The 17,310-nt window shown below is 51.4% G+C and overlaps 6 protein-coding genes across 6 annotated transcripts; 4 read left to right on the top strand and 2 right to left on the bottom strand.

Moving 5' to 3' along the window:
* Nucleotides 1-186: 186 nt before the first annotated feature.
* Nucleotides 187-1,347, top strand: nimX (cyclin-dependent serine/threonine-protein kinase CDC28; the record flags this gene model as incomplete). Its single annotated transcript, XM_058476373.1, has 4 exons — nucleotides 187-223; nucleotides 306-808; nucleotides 875-1,038; nucleotides 1,110-1,347. The coding sequence occupies 4 exons, from the start codon at nucleotides 187-189 to the stop codon at nucleotides 1,345-1,347; spliced, it is 942 nt and encodes a 313-aa protein (XP_058329263.1).
* Nucleotides 1,348-2,638: 1,291 nt separating this feature from the next.
* Nucleotides 2,639-5,399, top strand: N7468_007076 (uncharacterized protein; the record flags this gene model as incomplete). Its single annotated transcript, XM_058476372.1, has 6 exons — nucleotides 2,639-3,061; nucleotides 3,162-3,348; nucleotides 3,409-3,934; nucleotides 3,985-4,090; nucleotides 4,142-4,333; nucleotides 4,383-5,399. 6 exons carry the CDS (start codon nucleotides 2,639-2,641, stop codon nucleotides 5,397-5,399), a joined length of 2,451 nt encoding a protein of 816 aa, XP_058329262.1.
* A 318-nt stretch (nucleotides 5,400-5,717) lies between these two features.
* On the top strand, nucleotides 5,718-7,601 carry gmdA (putative general amidase GmdA; the record flags this gene model as incomplete). Its single annotated transcript, XM_058476371.1, has 4 exons — nucleotides 5,718-5,993; nucleotides 6,049-6,927; nucleotides 6,996-7,407; nucleotides 7,474-7,601. The coding sequence occupies 4 exons, from the start codon at nucleotides 5,718-5,720 to the stop codon at nucleotides 7,599-7,601; spliced, it is 1,695 nt and encodes a 564-aa protein (XP_058329261.1).
* A 374-nt stretch (nucleotides 7,602-7,975) lies between these two features.
* N7468_007074 (uncharacterized protein) lies at nucleotides 7,976-9,930 on the bottom strand (the record flags this gene model as incomplete). Its single annotated transcript, XM_058476370.1, has 3 exons — nucleotides 7,976-9,059; nucleotides 9,115-9,713; nucleotides 9,919-9,930. 3 exons carry the CDS (start codon nucleotides 9,928-9,930, stop codon nucleotides 7,976-7,978), a joined length of 1,695 nt encoding a protein of 564 aa, XP_058329260.1.
* A 130-nt stretch (nucleotides 9,931-10,060) lies between these two features.
* N7468_007073 (putative ABC transporter) lies at nucleotides 10,061-15,386 on the bottom strand (the record flags this gene model as incomplete). The annotated part of the gene is made up of 15 exons (XM_058476369.1): nucleotides 10,061-10,228; nucleotides 10,280-10,324; nucleotides 10,406-10,859; nucleotides 10,939-11,228; nucleotides 11,288-12,098; nucleotides 12,152-12,229; nucleotides 12,281-12,938; nucleotides 12,989-13,036; nucleotides 13,104-13,227; nucleotides 13,314-13,386; nucleotides 13,442-13,564; nucleotides 13,614-14,291; nucleotides 14,363-14,588; nucleotides 14,637-14,808; nucleotides 14,871-15,386. The coding sequence occupies 15 exons, from the start codon at nucleotides 15,384-15,386 to the stop codon at nucleotides 10,061-10,063; spliced, it is 4,464 nt and encodes a 1,487-aa protein (XP_058329259.1).
* A 1,050-nt stretch (nucleotides 15,387-16,436) lies between these two features.
* Nucleotides 16,437-17,216, top strand: N7468_007072 (uncharacterized protein; the record flags this gene model as incomplete). Its single annotated transcript, XM_058476368.1, has 1 exon — nucleotides 16,437-17,216. One exon carries the CDS (start codon nucleotides 16,437-16,439, stop codon nucleotides 17,214-17,216), a length of 780 nt encoding a protein of 259 aa, XP_058329258.1.
* Between the last annotated feature and the right edge of the window lie 94 nt (nucleotides 17,217-17,310).

The following is a 17,310-nucleotide window of genomic DNA, read 5'->3' as shown; positions in this document are numbered from 1 at the left end:
CTGTGGCTTCTTCTTGCTTCCTTTCCGGTACGTGTGGAACCCATTGGTTCTAGCCTGCCTTTCCTTCACTCCTTGCTTCTTTACCCACTCACCTTTGCTCCTATTCTCATGGTCCTCTCGTCCTACATCTAACCATTTTGTCCTCGCAGACCATTCCCCACTGAAAAGCCCGGGCCCATATCAGCGATGGAGAACTACCAGAAAATCGAGAAAATTGGTGAAGGTACGCGTTGCTGTCCTCTCGGCCGGGAGGGGGACCTTAACAGAGGCCTGAATGTACCCAATAACATTTTCCTCCTCCGCAGGCACCTACGGTGTGGTCTATAAGGCCCGTGAGCTGAACCATCCCAATCGTATCGTTGCCCTGAAGAAGATCCGACTCGAGGCTGAGGATGAGGGCGTCCCGAGTACCGCCATCCGCGAGATTTCCCTCCTAAAGGAGATGCAGGACCCAAATATTGTACAACTGTTTAACATCGTCCACGCCGACGGCCATAAACTCTACCTCGTTTTTGAATTCCTCGACCTCGATCTGAAGAAATACATGGAGGCTTTGCCTGTCAGTGAGGGTGGTCGCGGAAAGGCCCTTCCGGACGGATCGACCATGACTCTCGGTCTTGGTGACGCCATGGTCAAGAAGTTCATGGCTCAGCTGGTGGAAGGCATTCGTTACTGCCACAGCCACCGCATTCTGCACCGAGACCTGAAGCCTCAGAACTTGCTCATTAACCGCGAGGGCAACCTGAAGCTTGCTGATTTTGGTTTGGCTCGAGCTTTCGGTGTCCCTCTGCGAACTTACACCCACGAGGTCCGTGTCAAGCCTATCATCGTTCACGAGAAACATATTTTCGTGCTAACAATTTCCTGTGATTAGGTTGTGACCCTTTGGTACCGCTCACCCGAAATTCTCCTTGGCGGGCGTCAGTACTCGACTGGAGTTGATATGTGGTCTGTTGGAGCCATCTTTGCCGAAATGTGTACCCGCAAGCCGCTCTTCCCTGGCGACTCGGAGATTGATGAGATCTTCAAAATCTTCCGGTAGGTCATCGTCCTGGCGATTGGCAGCTTCACAGGTCTTTGCATCACCAGATCAACTTATACAATCTTAGTATCCTGGGCACTCCCGACGAGGAGACGTGGCCTGGTGTCACCTCATTCCCCGATTATAAGCCTACCTTCCCCAACTGGAAGCGCCCCGACCAACCTCTCGTTCCAGGTCTGGAGGAGGCTGGAGCCCAGCTTCTGGAGGCTCTGCTCGAGTACGACCCGGCCCATCGATTGTCAGCGAAACAGGCTTGTATGCACCCTTATTTCCGCCACGGCAGCTCACACTACTCTGGACGTTAAGGGGGGTTCCTGTAGACGATCATGATCGTGACCTGGGTCTCAATGATCTTCTTCATGATCTTTATGCATTTTTCCGGATCTCCCCTTTCGTTTTCGTGTAACCTTATTCATGATGCTTGTTCCTGACGCCGAGCTGTCCTGGGGGCATGGTTTTACTTTTCGCAGTTTTCTTTTCCTCATTTTTACCTGGCGTTCTCCGGAGGAAATGACCAGGCGGCTGGGCTTTATCACGATGTGCTTTTTCTTTCTAGTTCAATTCAAGGCGTACATACCCTGCTAACCAGAGTAGACAGTAAGTTTGATTGTAGCAAGTCGATACCAAAGCCTTGCATATTTTGCTACTTTCTCCTGGGGAGGTTTGCCAATTGGCCAGATTACGAGTGTTTTAGAGTCCCAGGTGCGTCATTTGCTGCGCGAGTTGCATACAGAGCGGATTGCCGGTTCAGCTCTCAGCCTCGAAACCCAAAACATCAATCGATGCACTCAGATTGGTCAGAATATTTTGATGAGGCCTTAGGATCAGCTTGCCTGTCTACGTATCAGATAACTCAATTCTAGAAGCCACATGGCCGTCTGATCCAGAGCTGAACCTGAGCACGCCCCACACGACACGAACGTTTGTTATTTTGGGCCTTAACTGACCCAGCGAAGAGTCATCGCGCATCTGCTGGGACTTGCACCAGTCTTCCCCCCCGGTCCATGGAGGCTGTTTACCGGCCATTCAACCTCATGCAACCCACATAGCCATCAATTGCCTGCATAGAAACCGCTATCTCGCTACTAACAGTCTTTGCCGGCGCGGTCCAGCTGAACTTGACTACTCAGGCCGATGGGGGCCAGATCGGCGCCGGACCAACCAGCCCTGCTATTCGCGGATTGGCCGCGAGTCTCAGCGCACGCACCTGCAGCCTTACCAGGGAACTGGAGTCGGCGACGAAACCTGCAGCCATGCTGATGGGCGTTCATGCGTGTGCGGGGAGGCCTTCCTCTTCTCGGGGAAGTCCGTCATAGCCCAGGAGGTTATCGAGATCGTGCACAGCCTGCCTGATCCTGCACCTGCAAGGTGGTCGGTGCGATGTAGAGCGCGCGCTAGAGGATAAAAATCGAACATCCCCACGTCTGGTGATTCCCACCTTGGAGTCGACTTGATCGATCTTTGTTTCTGAGTCTGCTTTGGCGCTTACGGTCGAAGTGCATGTGCAGTCTTGCTTTGCACGACCTGTTTCCTCTTCCTCCCCATCCCCGTCTCCATCCCCAATCCTTAGAGACCCTGAGACTCGGGGATCCCATCATGGAGTATGAGGAGTATTTCGACGGCAGGTCCTCGCGCTCTAACAGCCGCAGCCCGAACCCCCGTTCCCGTTCGCAGGCCCCGCAGGAGTCCGTGAGGCAGTTCTGGGAGCAGTTCAACACCAAGTATCCCGGCAAAGTGTACACTATCTTGCCTGATAATCCGTATGCGCGGACAAGGGCTAAGCGTGTGCCCAATGGCGTTGTCCAGGGCCACGATGCTGTGAAGTCTTACGAGCAGGCTCGCCAAGAATGCGTCAACGCTGTGGACCGCATTGTAAAGGAGTGCCAGCGTGTCAATCAGAAGTATACTGATCCTCATTTCGACATCGAGGTGGATCTCAAATCCGGGCGTAGATATTATCTAGACGGATTGGATTCGGCAAACGATGAAATGAGGCCGCGTGGTGTGAAGCGGGTTTCGGTTAGTTTTCTCCTTTTATTTCTTTTTTTTACAAGCTTCCTTCTTTTTATATGTGTCTCCATGTACTGCGGGCTCTTCCTTGATACTGATGTTTTGCTAGGAAATTTTTGAAAAGCCACAGTTTTTCATCAATGGCCCTTCGGCATCCGATGTTCGTCAGGGTAATGACGGAGACTGCTGGTTAATGGCGGCCCTGTGTACCATGGGGAACAAAGAGGAGCTGATCAAGAAGATCTGTGTCGCGCGAAATGAGAGGATCGGTATCTACGGATTTGTGTTCTATCGCGGTAAGCTTCTTATCTCTGCCGGTTAGCAGGACGTTCATCAGATACTAACCCCCGCGGAAGACGGCGAGTGGCAGCAATGTATCGTCGACGATAAGCTCTATCTGCGAGCTGCAGACTACGATGAGTCTGTAGAAGAGCGTCCCTTGTGGGACGATATCATCCGCAGTGACACTGAAGAAGAGTACCGGCGGGTCTGGCAGACAGGCTCGCGAGCGCTCTACTTTGCCCAGTGCGTCGATCCTAATGAAACTTGGCTTCCGCTCCTGGAGAAAGCGTTTGCAAAGGCCCATGGGGATTACTCCGCTATTGAGGGTGGATTTGTGGGAGAAGCCATCGAGGATCTCACCGGAGGCGTCACGTCGGAGATCCTGTCAAATGACATCTTGGACAAAGATAAGTTCTGGAAGGAAGAGCTGATGAAAGTCAATGAGGAGTTTCTGTTTGGTTGTGGAACTGGACTGTTCTCCAATTGGCTGGACCCGAAGTATAAGGGACCCCCGCGCGATCGGAAGGGCATTTCAGAAAACCACTCCTACTCCATCATGGAGGCTCGCGAGATCAAGGGCCATCGTCTGCTTCGACTGCGGTGAGTTGACCTTAGAGGCTTCTCACTAGAGTCAATACTGATAAAACCAGGAACCCATGGGGCAAGAAAGAATGGCATGGCGCCTGGGGCGATGGATCTGAGCAGTGGACCGCCGAATGGATAGAGCTGTTAGGCCACAAATTTGGCAACGACGGAGTACGTCCAATTGTTGAGAAGCACGGGAGATGAGAACTAACTAGATGCCAGTTTTTTTGGATTGCATATCAGGACCTCCTGAAAAAGTATCAGCATTTTGACCGGACGCGCCTATTCGGACCTGAATGGACGATTACCCAGCAGTGGACAACACTGCATGTCCCCTGGTCTGCCGACTATCACAGCACCAAATTCATCATGAGTGTAACTCGAAGCAGCCCTGTCGTGATTGTTCTATCGCAGGTATGTTCCGTATCAGTCAACACCCCGACTGCACTGACAAGTTTTTCAGCTTGATACTCGTTATTTCCAAGGGCTTGTAGGCGAGTACACCTTTGTCCTCAAATTCCGCCTCCAAAAGGAGGGTGAAGAGGACTACATAGTTCGCAGCCACAGCCACTTCATGGGCCGGTCCGTCAACGCCGAGCTCGATCTCGATCCAGGACGATACCAAGTTCTCATGAAAGTCACCGCATTCCGCGACGAAGAGGCAGACTCGACTGAAGAGATTGTGCGTCGTCTCGCCCCAACCCGACGTGAGAAGCTGGTGCAAGTCGGGCTCTCCTACGATCTAGCTCACGCCAAGGGTCTCGTAGGAGAGACCGAAGCCGAGCGTCACGAAAACGAGCGACGAAAGGCATACGAGCGCAGGAAGCTGCGCGATGAGACCAAGCGAAGGCTTCAAAAAGAATGGATTCGAGAGCGCAAGATGGCCGCGCGGGAGCAGCGCCAGGCTGCGCGCCGTTCCGGCCAGATGCCTATGATGTGTGAGCGGGCTCCCGAGCGTACCACCATTCCAGGCCAGGTTTTCTCCGAGGGAACAACCCAGTCGCCGGATGACCTGAGTAGCTTCTCCAGTGGTGACAGCGAGCGCAAAGCTACGCCGACCAGCTCTGTTCCGAAGATCCAGTTTAATGGCCTTCATGCCCGCCATGCCAGCACGTCCTCCAGGTGGAAGCGTGGAGAATCGCCGCGTCCTAGTCTGAATACTAGGCTGGCTACGGAGAACCTGGATGTGAACGACCTCGAGCTGCTGGAGGGATTTGAGTTTGATAGTGATCTAGATATGCCTCCGGAGGATGTTGAACCCAACATGAAGCAACCGCAGCCACCGCCGGAGTTTGATGGGCCTGCTCCTGATCCTTGGAATGCGGTCTGCGTGGTCGGCTTGCGGGTTTATTCGAAAGACCCGAAGCTCAGTCTCGAAGTCAGGCGTCCTCCACCCGGAGCTGATGAAGCTCCTCTCGACCGTGATGACCCTGCTGCTTCGGCAACACTTGAAAAGAGTTTCTGGGGTGTTCATATCTAAGATACCTATAGCCTCGTTCTGTATTTTTATCTCTATTGTTCTCGTCTGCACGAATGATCTGCATATGTTGGTCGAAATACAGGAATATCTAAAAGCAACCTGGATATATGCAAACTCGATGATGCGCTAGTATTACTCCTAGAATGCCCTTCTCATGTAGTGCCGCCCATCTCATAGTCTTCTCAAGTCGATAGCTCTGCGACTACATGCAGAACCCCGCTCAGATAGCGGACCCATCCGCCATGAGAACGCCCCCCAATCTTTGCGACTCACTGCGGGGTATTGCTATTGTTGACTCATTCCATACACTCCCCAAAGATGGCAGACCCTACATGGCGTATTCGAAGCGACGCTAAGCGCCAGGCGATCCTCGATGCCATCCCCCAGAAATGGCGTCTGACAGAGCCCGTTCCTCCACCCACCGAGGTCCGAGATGTCACCGGAAGTTATATCTGCAAGTACCTCGATGCGCAGGAAATCGAGATTACAGAGTCAGACGCGGTTGACATCGCTGCAAAGACAACGACCGGCCAATGGTCTGCTGTAAAAGTGACCGAGGCCTTCTGTCATCGCGCTGCACTGGCGCATCAACTGGTACCAGAGCACCAACCATTTGACCTAAGAAAGACAAAGACTCACAGAATGGCAGGTTAGCTGTCTTCATGAGATATTCTTCGATGCTGCCATCGAAGATGCAAAGAAGCTGGACCAATATTTCGCAGAACACAAAGCTCCCATAGGCCCTCTGCACGGCCTCCCCGTCAGCCTGAAGGACCAATTCCACGTGAAAGGAGTCGAGACGACGATGGGCTATGTGGGCTGGATAAACACGTTCCAGGGTATCCCGAATGACCCTCGGCGTGGCACCGAAGAAAGCGAGCTTGTCCGCGAGCTACGCAGTCTCGGCGCAGTCCTCTACTGCAAAACGAGCGTCCCGGCGACGCTAATGTCCGGTGAAACGGTGAATAATATTATCGGATACACATGGAACCCCAAGAACCGGCTTCTATCCTGCGGCGGCAGCTCTGGTGGTGAAGGAGCGCTCCTTGCCCTCCGCGGATCGCCTGTTGGGTTTGGCAGCGATATTGGTGGCAGTATACGGATTCCGGCTGGCTTTAATTTCTTATATGGTCTTCGTCCGTCCTCGGGACGGATTCCGTATCAGGGTGTTGCGAACTCGATGGATGGTCAGAACAGCCTGCTTTCTGTCCTTGGGCCGCTGGCGCCCACGGCCAGGTCCCTGACGTTTGTTTTCAAGAGCGTGTTGAGTACGGAACCTTGGTTCCATGATCCGCTGGTTTTGGAGCTTCCATGGCGGGATGTTATGGTGGATCAGACGCGTGAGTTGATCCAAAAAAGCAAAGACAGCACGTCTTTGGCGTTTGGTATTATGTACTACGATGGCTTTGCCCGGATCCATCCGCCCATTCATCGCGGTATGAAGCTAGTCGAACAGACTTTGAAGAGACTGGGACATACGGTGATCCCTTGGACTCCCCCCTCTCATGCAAAGGCCCACGATCTTGCTGTAAGTTGCTCATTTCGCAGCAGCATCCCTACCTATCTGGTCGAAGTGGCGATATTAATCTGCAGCAGAGTGAGATCTATGGTATGGATGGTGGCGTCGACCTGCGGCACCATTTCGGTCTTTCCGGCGAGGAGCAGGCACCACAGGTTATTGTTGACCAGGATGGTGTTGAGATGAAAGCGTCTGCAATCGCCCAGCTCAATATTGCTAAACGGGAGTACCAGAAGGAATACATGGACTACTGGAACAGCACTGCACAGCTAACAGGCACGGGTCGACCAGTGGATGGCTTCATCTGCCCTATCGCACCGCATGCTGCTGTTATCCCACAGCAGTACAGGCACGTGGGCTATAGTTCCTTCGTTGACGTTCTAGACTATCCCAGTGTCACTATCCCGGTTACCCACGCCAACAAGAGTGTCGACGTCCGTCCCGCGAATGCGCCTGCTGCTAGTCTAGAGCCGCATGTTGAATGGGATTGTAAGTTTTGCTGACAATGAACAATGCGCTCGGCCTGATAAGGAACATCGACCTAACTTCCCATAGACGATGCCGACACGTATGATGGAGCACCAGTAGCAGTTCAGCTAGTCGGACGCCGGTTACAGGAAGAGAAGATGCTGACGCTTGCCGAATACATTGGCGAAGAGATTGCTCGGGAGTTAAAGAAGTGATTTGCTCCTCAAGGGTGTGGGCAAAGTTTTTGATACTAAGCTGTCTGTTTCAGGTTGACTAGAATATGAAAGAATGGTCGTTCGTTTTGCACAAGAGGTTTGGAATGCTACAGCAGTTGAAATAACCAGGTAGCAATTTGGAAGAGTTGTATATTAAGCCAGTGTGCCTGGGTTTGTAAAGAAAAAACAAAAACAAAAAAAAAGCCAAGTAATGACCACGCAGAGAAAAGGTTGCAGCTTGAACTATATAAGGGGTATGGGTATTATCATATTTACAACTAAATCATTCGTTCACTCCCGAGCTCGCTTCGCTTTGTTCATGGAGCTACCTTGGGCGCAAATCTCGGACCCTTGAATGGCAACATATAACAAGATTATTGACGCGGCGGAGGCGTTTGCCCCGACGGCGCGGCCACATTGGAGAGCATTATAGGAGCCGAGCCAGCAGTCCACGAGGGCAAGGGACCCATGGGCTTGCTACTCGACGGTGGATCCGACGATGGTGCCGCTGGGCCATCGGATCCATTCATCAACCGAGGACGCTTCACCTGCGGACCAGGACTCCGGGTATCTGAAAGCGAATAAGGAGATTGGTACTGCGCAGAAGGAGGTGTAGATGTGGCGTTTGCTTCCGGACTCCTTGCAGAAGCAGACTGCAGCGGCCGCAGACGGTTGGGATGGTTGGTGGTATCCTCGCCCGGTCGGGGAACACGACAATCGCTAGTGGGCTGGCCGATACTGGGATCAAGTCCTGCATAGCTCACGCCTGGCCGTCCAATGCTCTTGTCATGCATAACTACGCGCTTCCACTTTGCCACGACGTTGTCATAATCCCATCGCGCAGAATCAGGACTGATCTGACTCTCCTGCGAATCTAGCTCCCGTGCGATATCCCTGGAGATGGGGAGCATGTCGGGTGGAAACAAAGCAAATTCGCGCGGCCATTGACATGATCCCAAGCGCGCCACTTGTGCGCGCAGCTGATTAGCTTCTTGCTGCACCCGAGCCAGCTGTTCATCTACCGATTTGCGCCTTTCGATCTCCTTCGCAAAGGCGCGCGTGATTTCCAATTGCCATGTTTCCTGACGAGCTTCCGCCGATAGGTTGTTCCAATGCTTGAAGGCAAGCTCAAGATGTCTGACGCCAAGATCCTCGTGTTGCGAGGCTGTTCGATAGATCATGCCCTGATCGTGCTTCGTACCCATTTGTTTCGCATGCTCCTGGGGATCGGCTGCAAGCTGTTCGGTCTTCCATTGCTGGACTTTAGACCGAAGCGCGCGACGCACCATATGAAGGTGCTCCTCGGTGGGGGGTTCGAGAGGAAACGCATCGGGTGTGGAGAACGGGTGTGTCGCAAAGAGACTCGTGGGAGGAGGCAGAAGGAGCAGGCAGAGAGACGGGAAAGTCTGTTGCGAGACTTCGAAGTCGAAAGGATTTAAGCGAGATTTGAATCGAGAGCTGTTGGAGAAAGAAGATGAGCAAGGAAACAGTTTGCGACAAAAATGGCACCCACGTTGCAGCTTTGACATTATCGAGCACTTCGCGCAACGCCAGTTCCAGCGCTCTCAATGTGTCTGGATTGTTGGTATTTGCGCCCCGACTCGAGTAGTCCGGCAGCTGGATGGAGCCCGATCGCGTCTGTGTGGGCGTAACACGAGGTGCTTCCGTGATTCGGCTCGGGTTGGGGATGTCATTGATTACGCCTGTAGCATGCCAGGTGGGCGTGTTGAACATCATGCGCGGGTGCGCGCCACGTCCTTTGTCCGCGTCGCCAGCGTATGAGTGCGGTGCGCCTCTCTGTGCGCTGTCGGGAGTTCCGTCGCGCTTCCCACCGGCCGTGCGCGCCTGGCGACGAGTGATTCCGCTGCGAACGCGCCGGATCTCCTCGACATCGTGCACTCCATCCGGTTTCTTCTTAAAGAGGAATTGATCCAGATGCCGACCCAGCGACGAGGAGGTGAAGAACTGACCGCAGTATCGACATTTACGATCTTTCGCCGTGGGGTTCTTCGACGTAGATGTGTCTGCCTCAGTGCGCGACTCCTCGGGAGTCTCTCGAGAGTTTTGTTCGTCAGGCATGGTGGAAGAGGATTGGGAGAAAAGACAAAGGGCCTAGTACATGGCAAGAAAAGGCGGAAAAATACGTGGAAAGGTAAAAACGTGGAAGTGGACACGAGCTGTCACAAGCACGGTCGAGGACAAGGAAATTAAATGGGGAACAGGGAATTGACGTTGGGGGCGAGAGGACACCCGCCAAGCTTTTCCGGAGCTGGTTTTTTCCATGCGACCGCCTATAGATGGGAATCATTCATCGCACAGCGGAAATCATTTCTGGTATGGATACAGTCAACTTAGTAAAATCCCAGGACCTCTAGAAGGCCTGGGGAGGGCATGTCCGTAGCTTGGCTAGCTTAATCTGTCTCCGAATGTCATGCTGAGCATCGCGGGTGGAACTAAATCTAAGAATCCTGCCCGGGCTTCTCCTGATCGCCTGGGCTGCCACCACTACTCTGCTGCGTCTTGCGAGCGCTGAACCATCGTTTCAGATCCCGAACTCCATGGAGGTATAACCAGGAAAACACAAAGACCGCCAGAAAGTTAAAGGCCACAAAGGCCCAGAAGATCCCCTGTCGGTGGTTAGTCGAGGGCGCTACCAAGGCCACGGAATACGAACTCACATAATCACGCCATTTATGATTATACGAAACGTTGAAGCTCTTCGCCTGGAGAACGTAAAAGCAAGCACATTAGTCCATGGAACCCCTTGAAGGTCTTCATTTCCGGAAGGGGAGAAAGGGACATACGAATTCGTCGCCTGTAGCATACTGGCAGTACGCACAGAGCCCATTTGCAGCGTCACGGACGTACCCGCCCGATTTTCGGGCGAAGGCCCCTGCGTACTCCTGACAGGTTTGGCCAGATGGAGGGCTGAAATGCGCTTCTTCTCGGTCGACACATTGTACGGGGACATTGTGTGTAACGACCCCCAGGAGCCCTTCCAGAAGATAATGGAATGGGGTAAGCCAGTACATCCATGCCTTCCAGAAGTGTGGGAGAGCGACATAGGGAACAACCACACCACAGAATGAGACCACGAAGGTGAAGAAAGAAGGAACCAGTAGCGATGCAAAGAGCTCGTTAGGTGCAAATGCCGCGATGAACTGCCCGAAACCGATGTAGTAGCATTCGAAGACCATAAGGAGCATCCATGTGTATCCGGAGCTGAACGAGTCGCGAGGGAACCAGACACCCCAGTACCTACAAACAAGACATTATGTGAGCCTCATTTTCCTAGAAAATGGTGGGAATCAGTGATGAAGAGCTGAACATGACCTACCAGCAGTTAAAGTAGATGGACCCTGCGACGATAGAGTACGGAAGCTCAGGTAGGATAGTGCTAACCACGAACGCAGTCCAGGAGTATATCTTCGAATTGGATTCGCGGGACTCGTATAACCCTCGGAAGTGTAAGTATTTAGGCTGCAGTTGTTGAATCAGCGGAGGAGAAATGGTCAGTGTCATGAAGATCGAAAACAGTCGAGATTGCATGTCGATATAACTGTTGCCCAAATGCCAAAAGGTGAAGGTGTTGAAAAGTCCTGTGAAGATGTGAAGCATAATTTTTCCCTGGTAGAGTTAGCAGAAAGTATCAAAATTTTTCAAGTCTAGAGGCTGTTCCAGCATACCAGGATATAATCTGGAAGTCTCCAGTATGCCACAAATGCTCTTTTGGTGACAGCCACTATCTGGACCGTTAATGGCATCGCGTATTCTCGGTCATCCCTGGTCTCTTCATTTCGCACAGACTTGCGGGAGTGGATTATCTCTTCGATGGTCTTGGAAAATTCTCTCGATTCTGGGGAGTTGGCCCAGACGTCTCCCCAGTCTTGACCTTTGTACTCTGGATTTCCAGCTCCAATCACTTCGAGCATGTATTCCGCAGGGTTTGCTTGAGGCGAGCATTTCTTCCCTCCGTTGCGTTCGAAATACTCGATCAAAGTCTTTGAGTCTGATCCGAGTGATCCATTGTAAACCACTCGACCACCGCTCTGAAGGAGGAGGAGCTCATCGAACTGTTCGAATAGGACTGCCGAGGGTTGATGGATTGTGCACAGGATAGCCTGACCTGCGTCCGCTAGCTTACGCAGGAACCGAACAATGTTGAATGCAGCCAACGAGTCAAGTCCCGAGGTCGGTTCATCCAGGAATAGCAACAGCTCGGGTTTACTGGCCAGCTCCACTGCAATAGTGAGTCGCTTTCGTTGCTCTTGGTTCAGGCCGGACCCACTAGAGCCTACCGTGGCCCCGGCGATTGACCGCATTTCCAAGAGGTCAATGATCTTCTCGCAGTAGTCATATTTCTCTTTCAATGGGACCTCTTTTGGTTGTCTCAGACGTGCTGAAAATTGGAGCGATTCGCGAACAGTAGCAGTAGGCTCATGGATGTCCATCTGCTCAGCGAATCCGGTCGCTCTCTGGAAACTTTTTGGAAGAGGCCTTGATCGTACGTTAGGGACGGCATTGCTCAAATATCTCAAGGGTATACATACTTTCCATCAACCAGAAAGTTGCCGCTCACAACGCCGAAATTAACTCGCTGTGCCAAAACATTGAGGAGGGTGGTTTTCCTGTTGGGAGTGTCAGTAGCCTTCGTGGTAAAACGCATGGAGAGAACATACCCTGCACCAGACGCACCCATGAGAGCGGTCAGACGGCCAGGCTTGACATATCCATCGACGTTTTGAAGTAGATTTCGCTGTCCACCTTTATAAGGAATCGTATAGTTGACATCTTGCCACGTGAATATCGACGTATTCTTTGCAATGTCCTGAACAGTCTGATCGGAATCCTCTTTTCCAAGGGTGTCGGCTGGGTGCTCCTTTTCAATAGTCTCCTCATCTGCTGGTGGTTCACTATGCTCAATAGCATCTTCAACAGCCTTAGGCACCTCGCCTCTCTTGAACACAGTCACAGAGCTACCGCCTTTGTTGGGTTTCTGTATCTCCATTCCTAGCATAGTGAGGCAGACAAAAAAAATGAGCCAAGCGATTATAATCCCGAAGTTGCGCCATAGATGAGATCTTGAGTAGGTGTATGCGGCCTTGATGTAATCAGACCCTTGAACAGTAAGCTGGTTTGGGGTACTCCCTTGGATAGCGCAGCTCTGATGGGAGGCCGATGTATTCGGCCCGTCAGGGACAACATACGGAGGCACACACTTAATCTCCAGATTGTAGAACTCGTTTGCCATCAGGCCCTCGAATGCGTACTGAACGGGGTTGATCCAGATGAGCCATTTGAGCCACGGATGCATTTTCCAAGGTGGAATCAGATAGCCTAGATCTTCTGTTAACACATGGACGTCAAAGGAAGATGAGAAGTCGGACCTGTGTATACGATTAAGGCTTGAATAGCGACACCGGTAAGACGGGTGGCTAGGGAAAGAAGTCAGCAAAATCATTCTGGCCTGCCATATCCACTGGAGCAATCCAATGCGCTTACCAACGTCCAGGAGGAACATAAAGCGCCCAGAGCGCGGAAAAATGAGTACATGGTCATCGTCAGCGTGAAAATAAAAAGCAGGCAGATGAAAAACTGCGACGGCGTCCTTGATAGGTTCGCCATGCTAAAAAAAAAAAGATTAGCCCACAGAAACAAGCCCTCTCTCCGCATCTGGGAAGCATACAAATAGACTATCAAATTAAAGAGCACAACTTGCACGAAGACCAGCGGCATATCTACCACAACTTGGGCCAAGGCATAGGCAGAAGGCCGATAAAACGAGCTATGGGGTCTAGTCAATATCTTCGCTGCGACTGTCTGGCCGATGACCAACTTACAAGCTCTTGTGCTTCATTAGAATTGGCCGACTCTCGAATGCCGCAGTAAGCTCTGCCATGGCCAGTAGCGCATTGAACAGAAGAATGTAGAACATGACTCCTCCTCGAGTGAAGACCCCAGAGCTAGTTGCCGTCAGTGAAAACTTTCAGTGGACACCGGACAAACACATACCTGGTATTAGGTAAATTAAAGAACAAGCTGCCCACGATGAGGGCTTGGAAGACGATGACGCCCCATTTTCCCGCAAGAGCAGCACGGTCTCCAAACATAACCAGGAACTGACGGTGAGTAAGAACCATCACCTGCTTCCAAAACGGAATTGTGTAGTTTTTCTTGGGGGTCCTTTCTCTAGCAGCCTGCCGTTCATGCTTGTTTTCTTCGATTTCTTTCTCGAAATCCTCAATGTCGGCAAGCGCACGTTTATACAGATCACTCTCTCGGTATGCAGATCGAAATTCCTCCGCAGTGCGAGGGATGCGGTCTTCCCACCCTTTCTTGACTCGTCTCGCGTTGACATCACTAACGGTAGTCAGGAAATCAGGGGTTGTCCAGCGCGGGGGGCACTCAAAGCCCAGTTTCTCGAAGTGTGCCTTGGCGTCTTCGGTGCGACCGAAAAAGGCACACTTTCCGTCTTCAATGAGGATGACTTTGTCAAACAGATTGAATAAGTTTTCAGAAGCTTGGTAGAGGGCAACAAGGGTTGAAACGTGAGCTGTGTTCGTCAAACTTCTTAAGCTCTGCACATACTCGAGTGCAGTACTTGCATCGAGGCCTTTCGTCGAATTATCCCAGCACTGGGTGCTGGCTTTAGTTACCATTGCTTCACCGATGGAAACCCTCTTTTTCTCTCTAGAAATCAAAGAATAATTGTCAGAATATGAGCTCCTTTGACCATTCGAGAAGTTTCATGGTCGGCTTACCCTCCAGAGATTCCTCGTATCAATTCATTGCCAACCTTTGTGCCCAGCGCATGCTCAATCCAGAACAGTTTGGCAATCGCAGAAAGGAACGTCTCCTGATAGTCCTTCCTACTCTCTCCCGGGATTCTCGATTGCTGATCCGGGGTTCTCGTCTTGAGCGCGAATAGTAGAGTCTCGCGAACCGTGAGTGTGGCATAATGAAGGTCATCCTCGGGGTTATAAGACACTAGATAGGTTAGCCAAAATACATAGTCATGTTCGTGCTTCTGAGTACCTTCAGATCGATAATCCTTTGTCATTGTTTCCGAATCGGTTCCGCCATAATGCACGTCGCCCTCGATACTCTCGTAACCACTTCGCTGGTTCCCAAGTACCTTGAGAAAAGTTGAACACCCTGATCCCGGGCGACCAAGCACGAGAAGCATTTCACCCGGCCGAACACAACCCTTGACATGGCTATTAGAAAAGAAATGGAAGTCTTCGATTGCGGGCGTGAAAACAATCTTACCGTGAAGTCATCCAAAATGGTTCTGATATCCGGTTTTCCAGCCCCGGCGCCCTTTCGTCCACGCGTGAATAGCCGTTTGAGCAGCCTGGGGATCCCAAGAAAGATATCTCCATTCGTCGGCTGGAGCGCTGCGCCTATGCCAACACCCTTCACAGTCAAGCCTTTCCACACGACCCCAGCATGTCGGGTCTTCTCTTCCTCAGAGTTGGCTTTCCGCTCATGACCGAACATCCGCGAAATCAGTTTCTCAATCTGCGCCCATTCTTCGCCGGCATAGCCAGATGCCTGAGTGCGCCGCCGGGATAATGTTTGGGACAAAGCATCGTCGCTGCGTTGGTCATCGCTGAGGCCTCTTTCAGGACCTTTGGAGTCCGCGTTATGAATTGGTGCAAAATTCCCTGCGCGCTCTGATGGCGTCGAACTGCCGACACTTGGTGGCGTTGATTCTGTCGAAGCTCGTGCATTCTCTGTATCATTTGACCTTTTTTCAGTCTCGATTTCTTTGTCTTCGGTCATAATGCCGTCGAGACCCTTTTTACAAATATCCAGAGAGGTATAGAGCTCAAGTTATCAACAGGTTCTTTACTCTCTGTCCAAAGGTATACTAGAGCCACAATACAAGCATGGAAATAGCTGGCTTTAAACCAAGCTTCAGCGTGAACTATCATTACGTCAAAAAAACATGGAAGTCACCCTGAACCCTTGTTACTCGGGTCTCGGAAGACTCGACCTCCGACTTCATGCATAAATGCACAATTCCAGGCAAACTCCGGGGTCCGGGCCTCATTTACATTTGCAGAATAAAACCTGGGGAATCTAGCCCAGTCTCCTTCCCTGTTGATCGCCGTGAATCCTGATTTCCAGGTTGGTCGGTCACGCCAAGGCACTCTGGCTCCCCGCATTCTTGGCCCCCAGCATGTCATGAAGTCATCAATGTCCGCTGTATTTCTGACCTGGTCAGTGAATTCGAGAGCTACGAAGAAACAAGAATAACTCTATATCTCATCTGGGCGAATCTCGAATATGATATTAAATAGCGCCTGGCGGTCGGCACGTCTCCGTACATCTTGAGGTTCTGTCATATACTAGTTGTTCTGCTACCGTGAAATTCCCCGACCATCGTCATCACAGCATCATGGCAGCCAAGGTACGTTAACTGCAATCCAATGAAACCCTGCGGAAGCGGTGTGTACCTTGTTGAACCCCAATAAGACGCGAGAAGACGCGAGAAGACGCGTTAGCTTGAATTATCGGGACTTGCCACTTCGCATAAACTAGATAGACTGTTGATCTGGGTCCACAACTTACAAAGAGCAGCTCGAAAGCTCTGTTCCTTCTACTAATTTGATGGGAAATTCGATTCCAATGATCAGAAGTAATCCGTAGTTAATAATTAATATCGTCCGGATCGGCATTCCAGGAAAGAACGCCATACTTACAACATACCAGTCCGAGTTGAGGGTTTTGAAAATACAAATCGGCAGCCGCATCCCATCATTCAATAGAAAGACACATTCATTTGAATTTCACAAATGCGTCAATCTTTGTGAGAACACTAGATGCGTCATGTACCAAAAATCCACCTGCCTGCGGAAGATCGTACGGTTCTTGCGCAGCACTCTGGTCCCAATCAAAGGCCACCCGCTTGGAGAACCGCCACGCTATAACGACATGCCATGCAAAGATAACACTGTATTCAATCCAGATGCGGCAGTCTTCCCTCCTCATTACAGCCGTGAGAGAGCCTGCGGGAAACCCTCTGCGCAGCAGACAGAACTGCAAGAAGAGCTCTTCGACCTATGGAGGAAGGTGTGGCTTGGGCTATATGAGACGTATGACAACAGCGCGAGCTGTCACATACCATTCCACTATGACCGACTTGAAGCACTGTACTACGGCACTGGGATGACCGAGCAAGCAGACTTGAATCACTTGGGCACCTTAAGACGCTGGTTCCCGAGTTGGCGACCTAGCAATGGCGTTGCCGCCATGAAGATCTTCGAGCACATGTCTGTTCAGAACCTGAGGTCCATGCTGGAGGTGTTGAAGGCGTACGAAAGCGAGATCGAGAATCTCACAAAGATTTATGCAATTCTCCGAGCGGCACAGTTGGAGTTGGGCCAATTGCTGCATCCTCAGGGTGAGAGCATTGCAGATACTCGTCAAAGCTTTTTGGCCATTGCTCAACCGATGGGGGAAAGACTCAGAACATACGACATCCGGATGGATGTGTTGACGATGCTGGTCTTCGACGAAGCTGTTGATTTTGGCCGTGGACGGCCTGGCGAGAGTGAACACGTCTATTATCTGGTCTTCCCAGCGCGTCAATACAGATTTTCATTCTAATACTGAGGGTTCAGTATTTCTGTCCGTATAAAGAATAAAGAATTTTTTTATCCTTAAGTTACTAGTTGTATCCGCACAGCAACGTGAACTTTAA

This window comes from Penicillium chermesinum (assembly GCF_028974085.1).
Source record: "Penicillium chermesinum strain IBT 19713 chromosome Unknown utg000005l:1.0-4115287.0:1.0-4118363.0, whole genome shotgun sequence".
Taxonomy (NCBI): Eukaryota; Fungi; Ascomycota; class Eurotiomycetes; order Eurotiales; family Aspergillaceae; genus Penicillium; species Penicillium chermesinum.
This window is presented reverse-complemented; position numbering and strand designations above follow the sequence as displayed.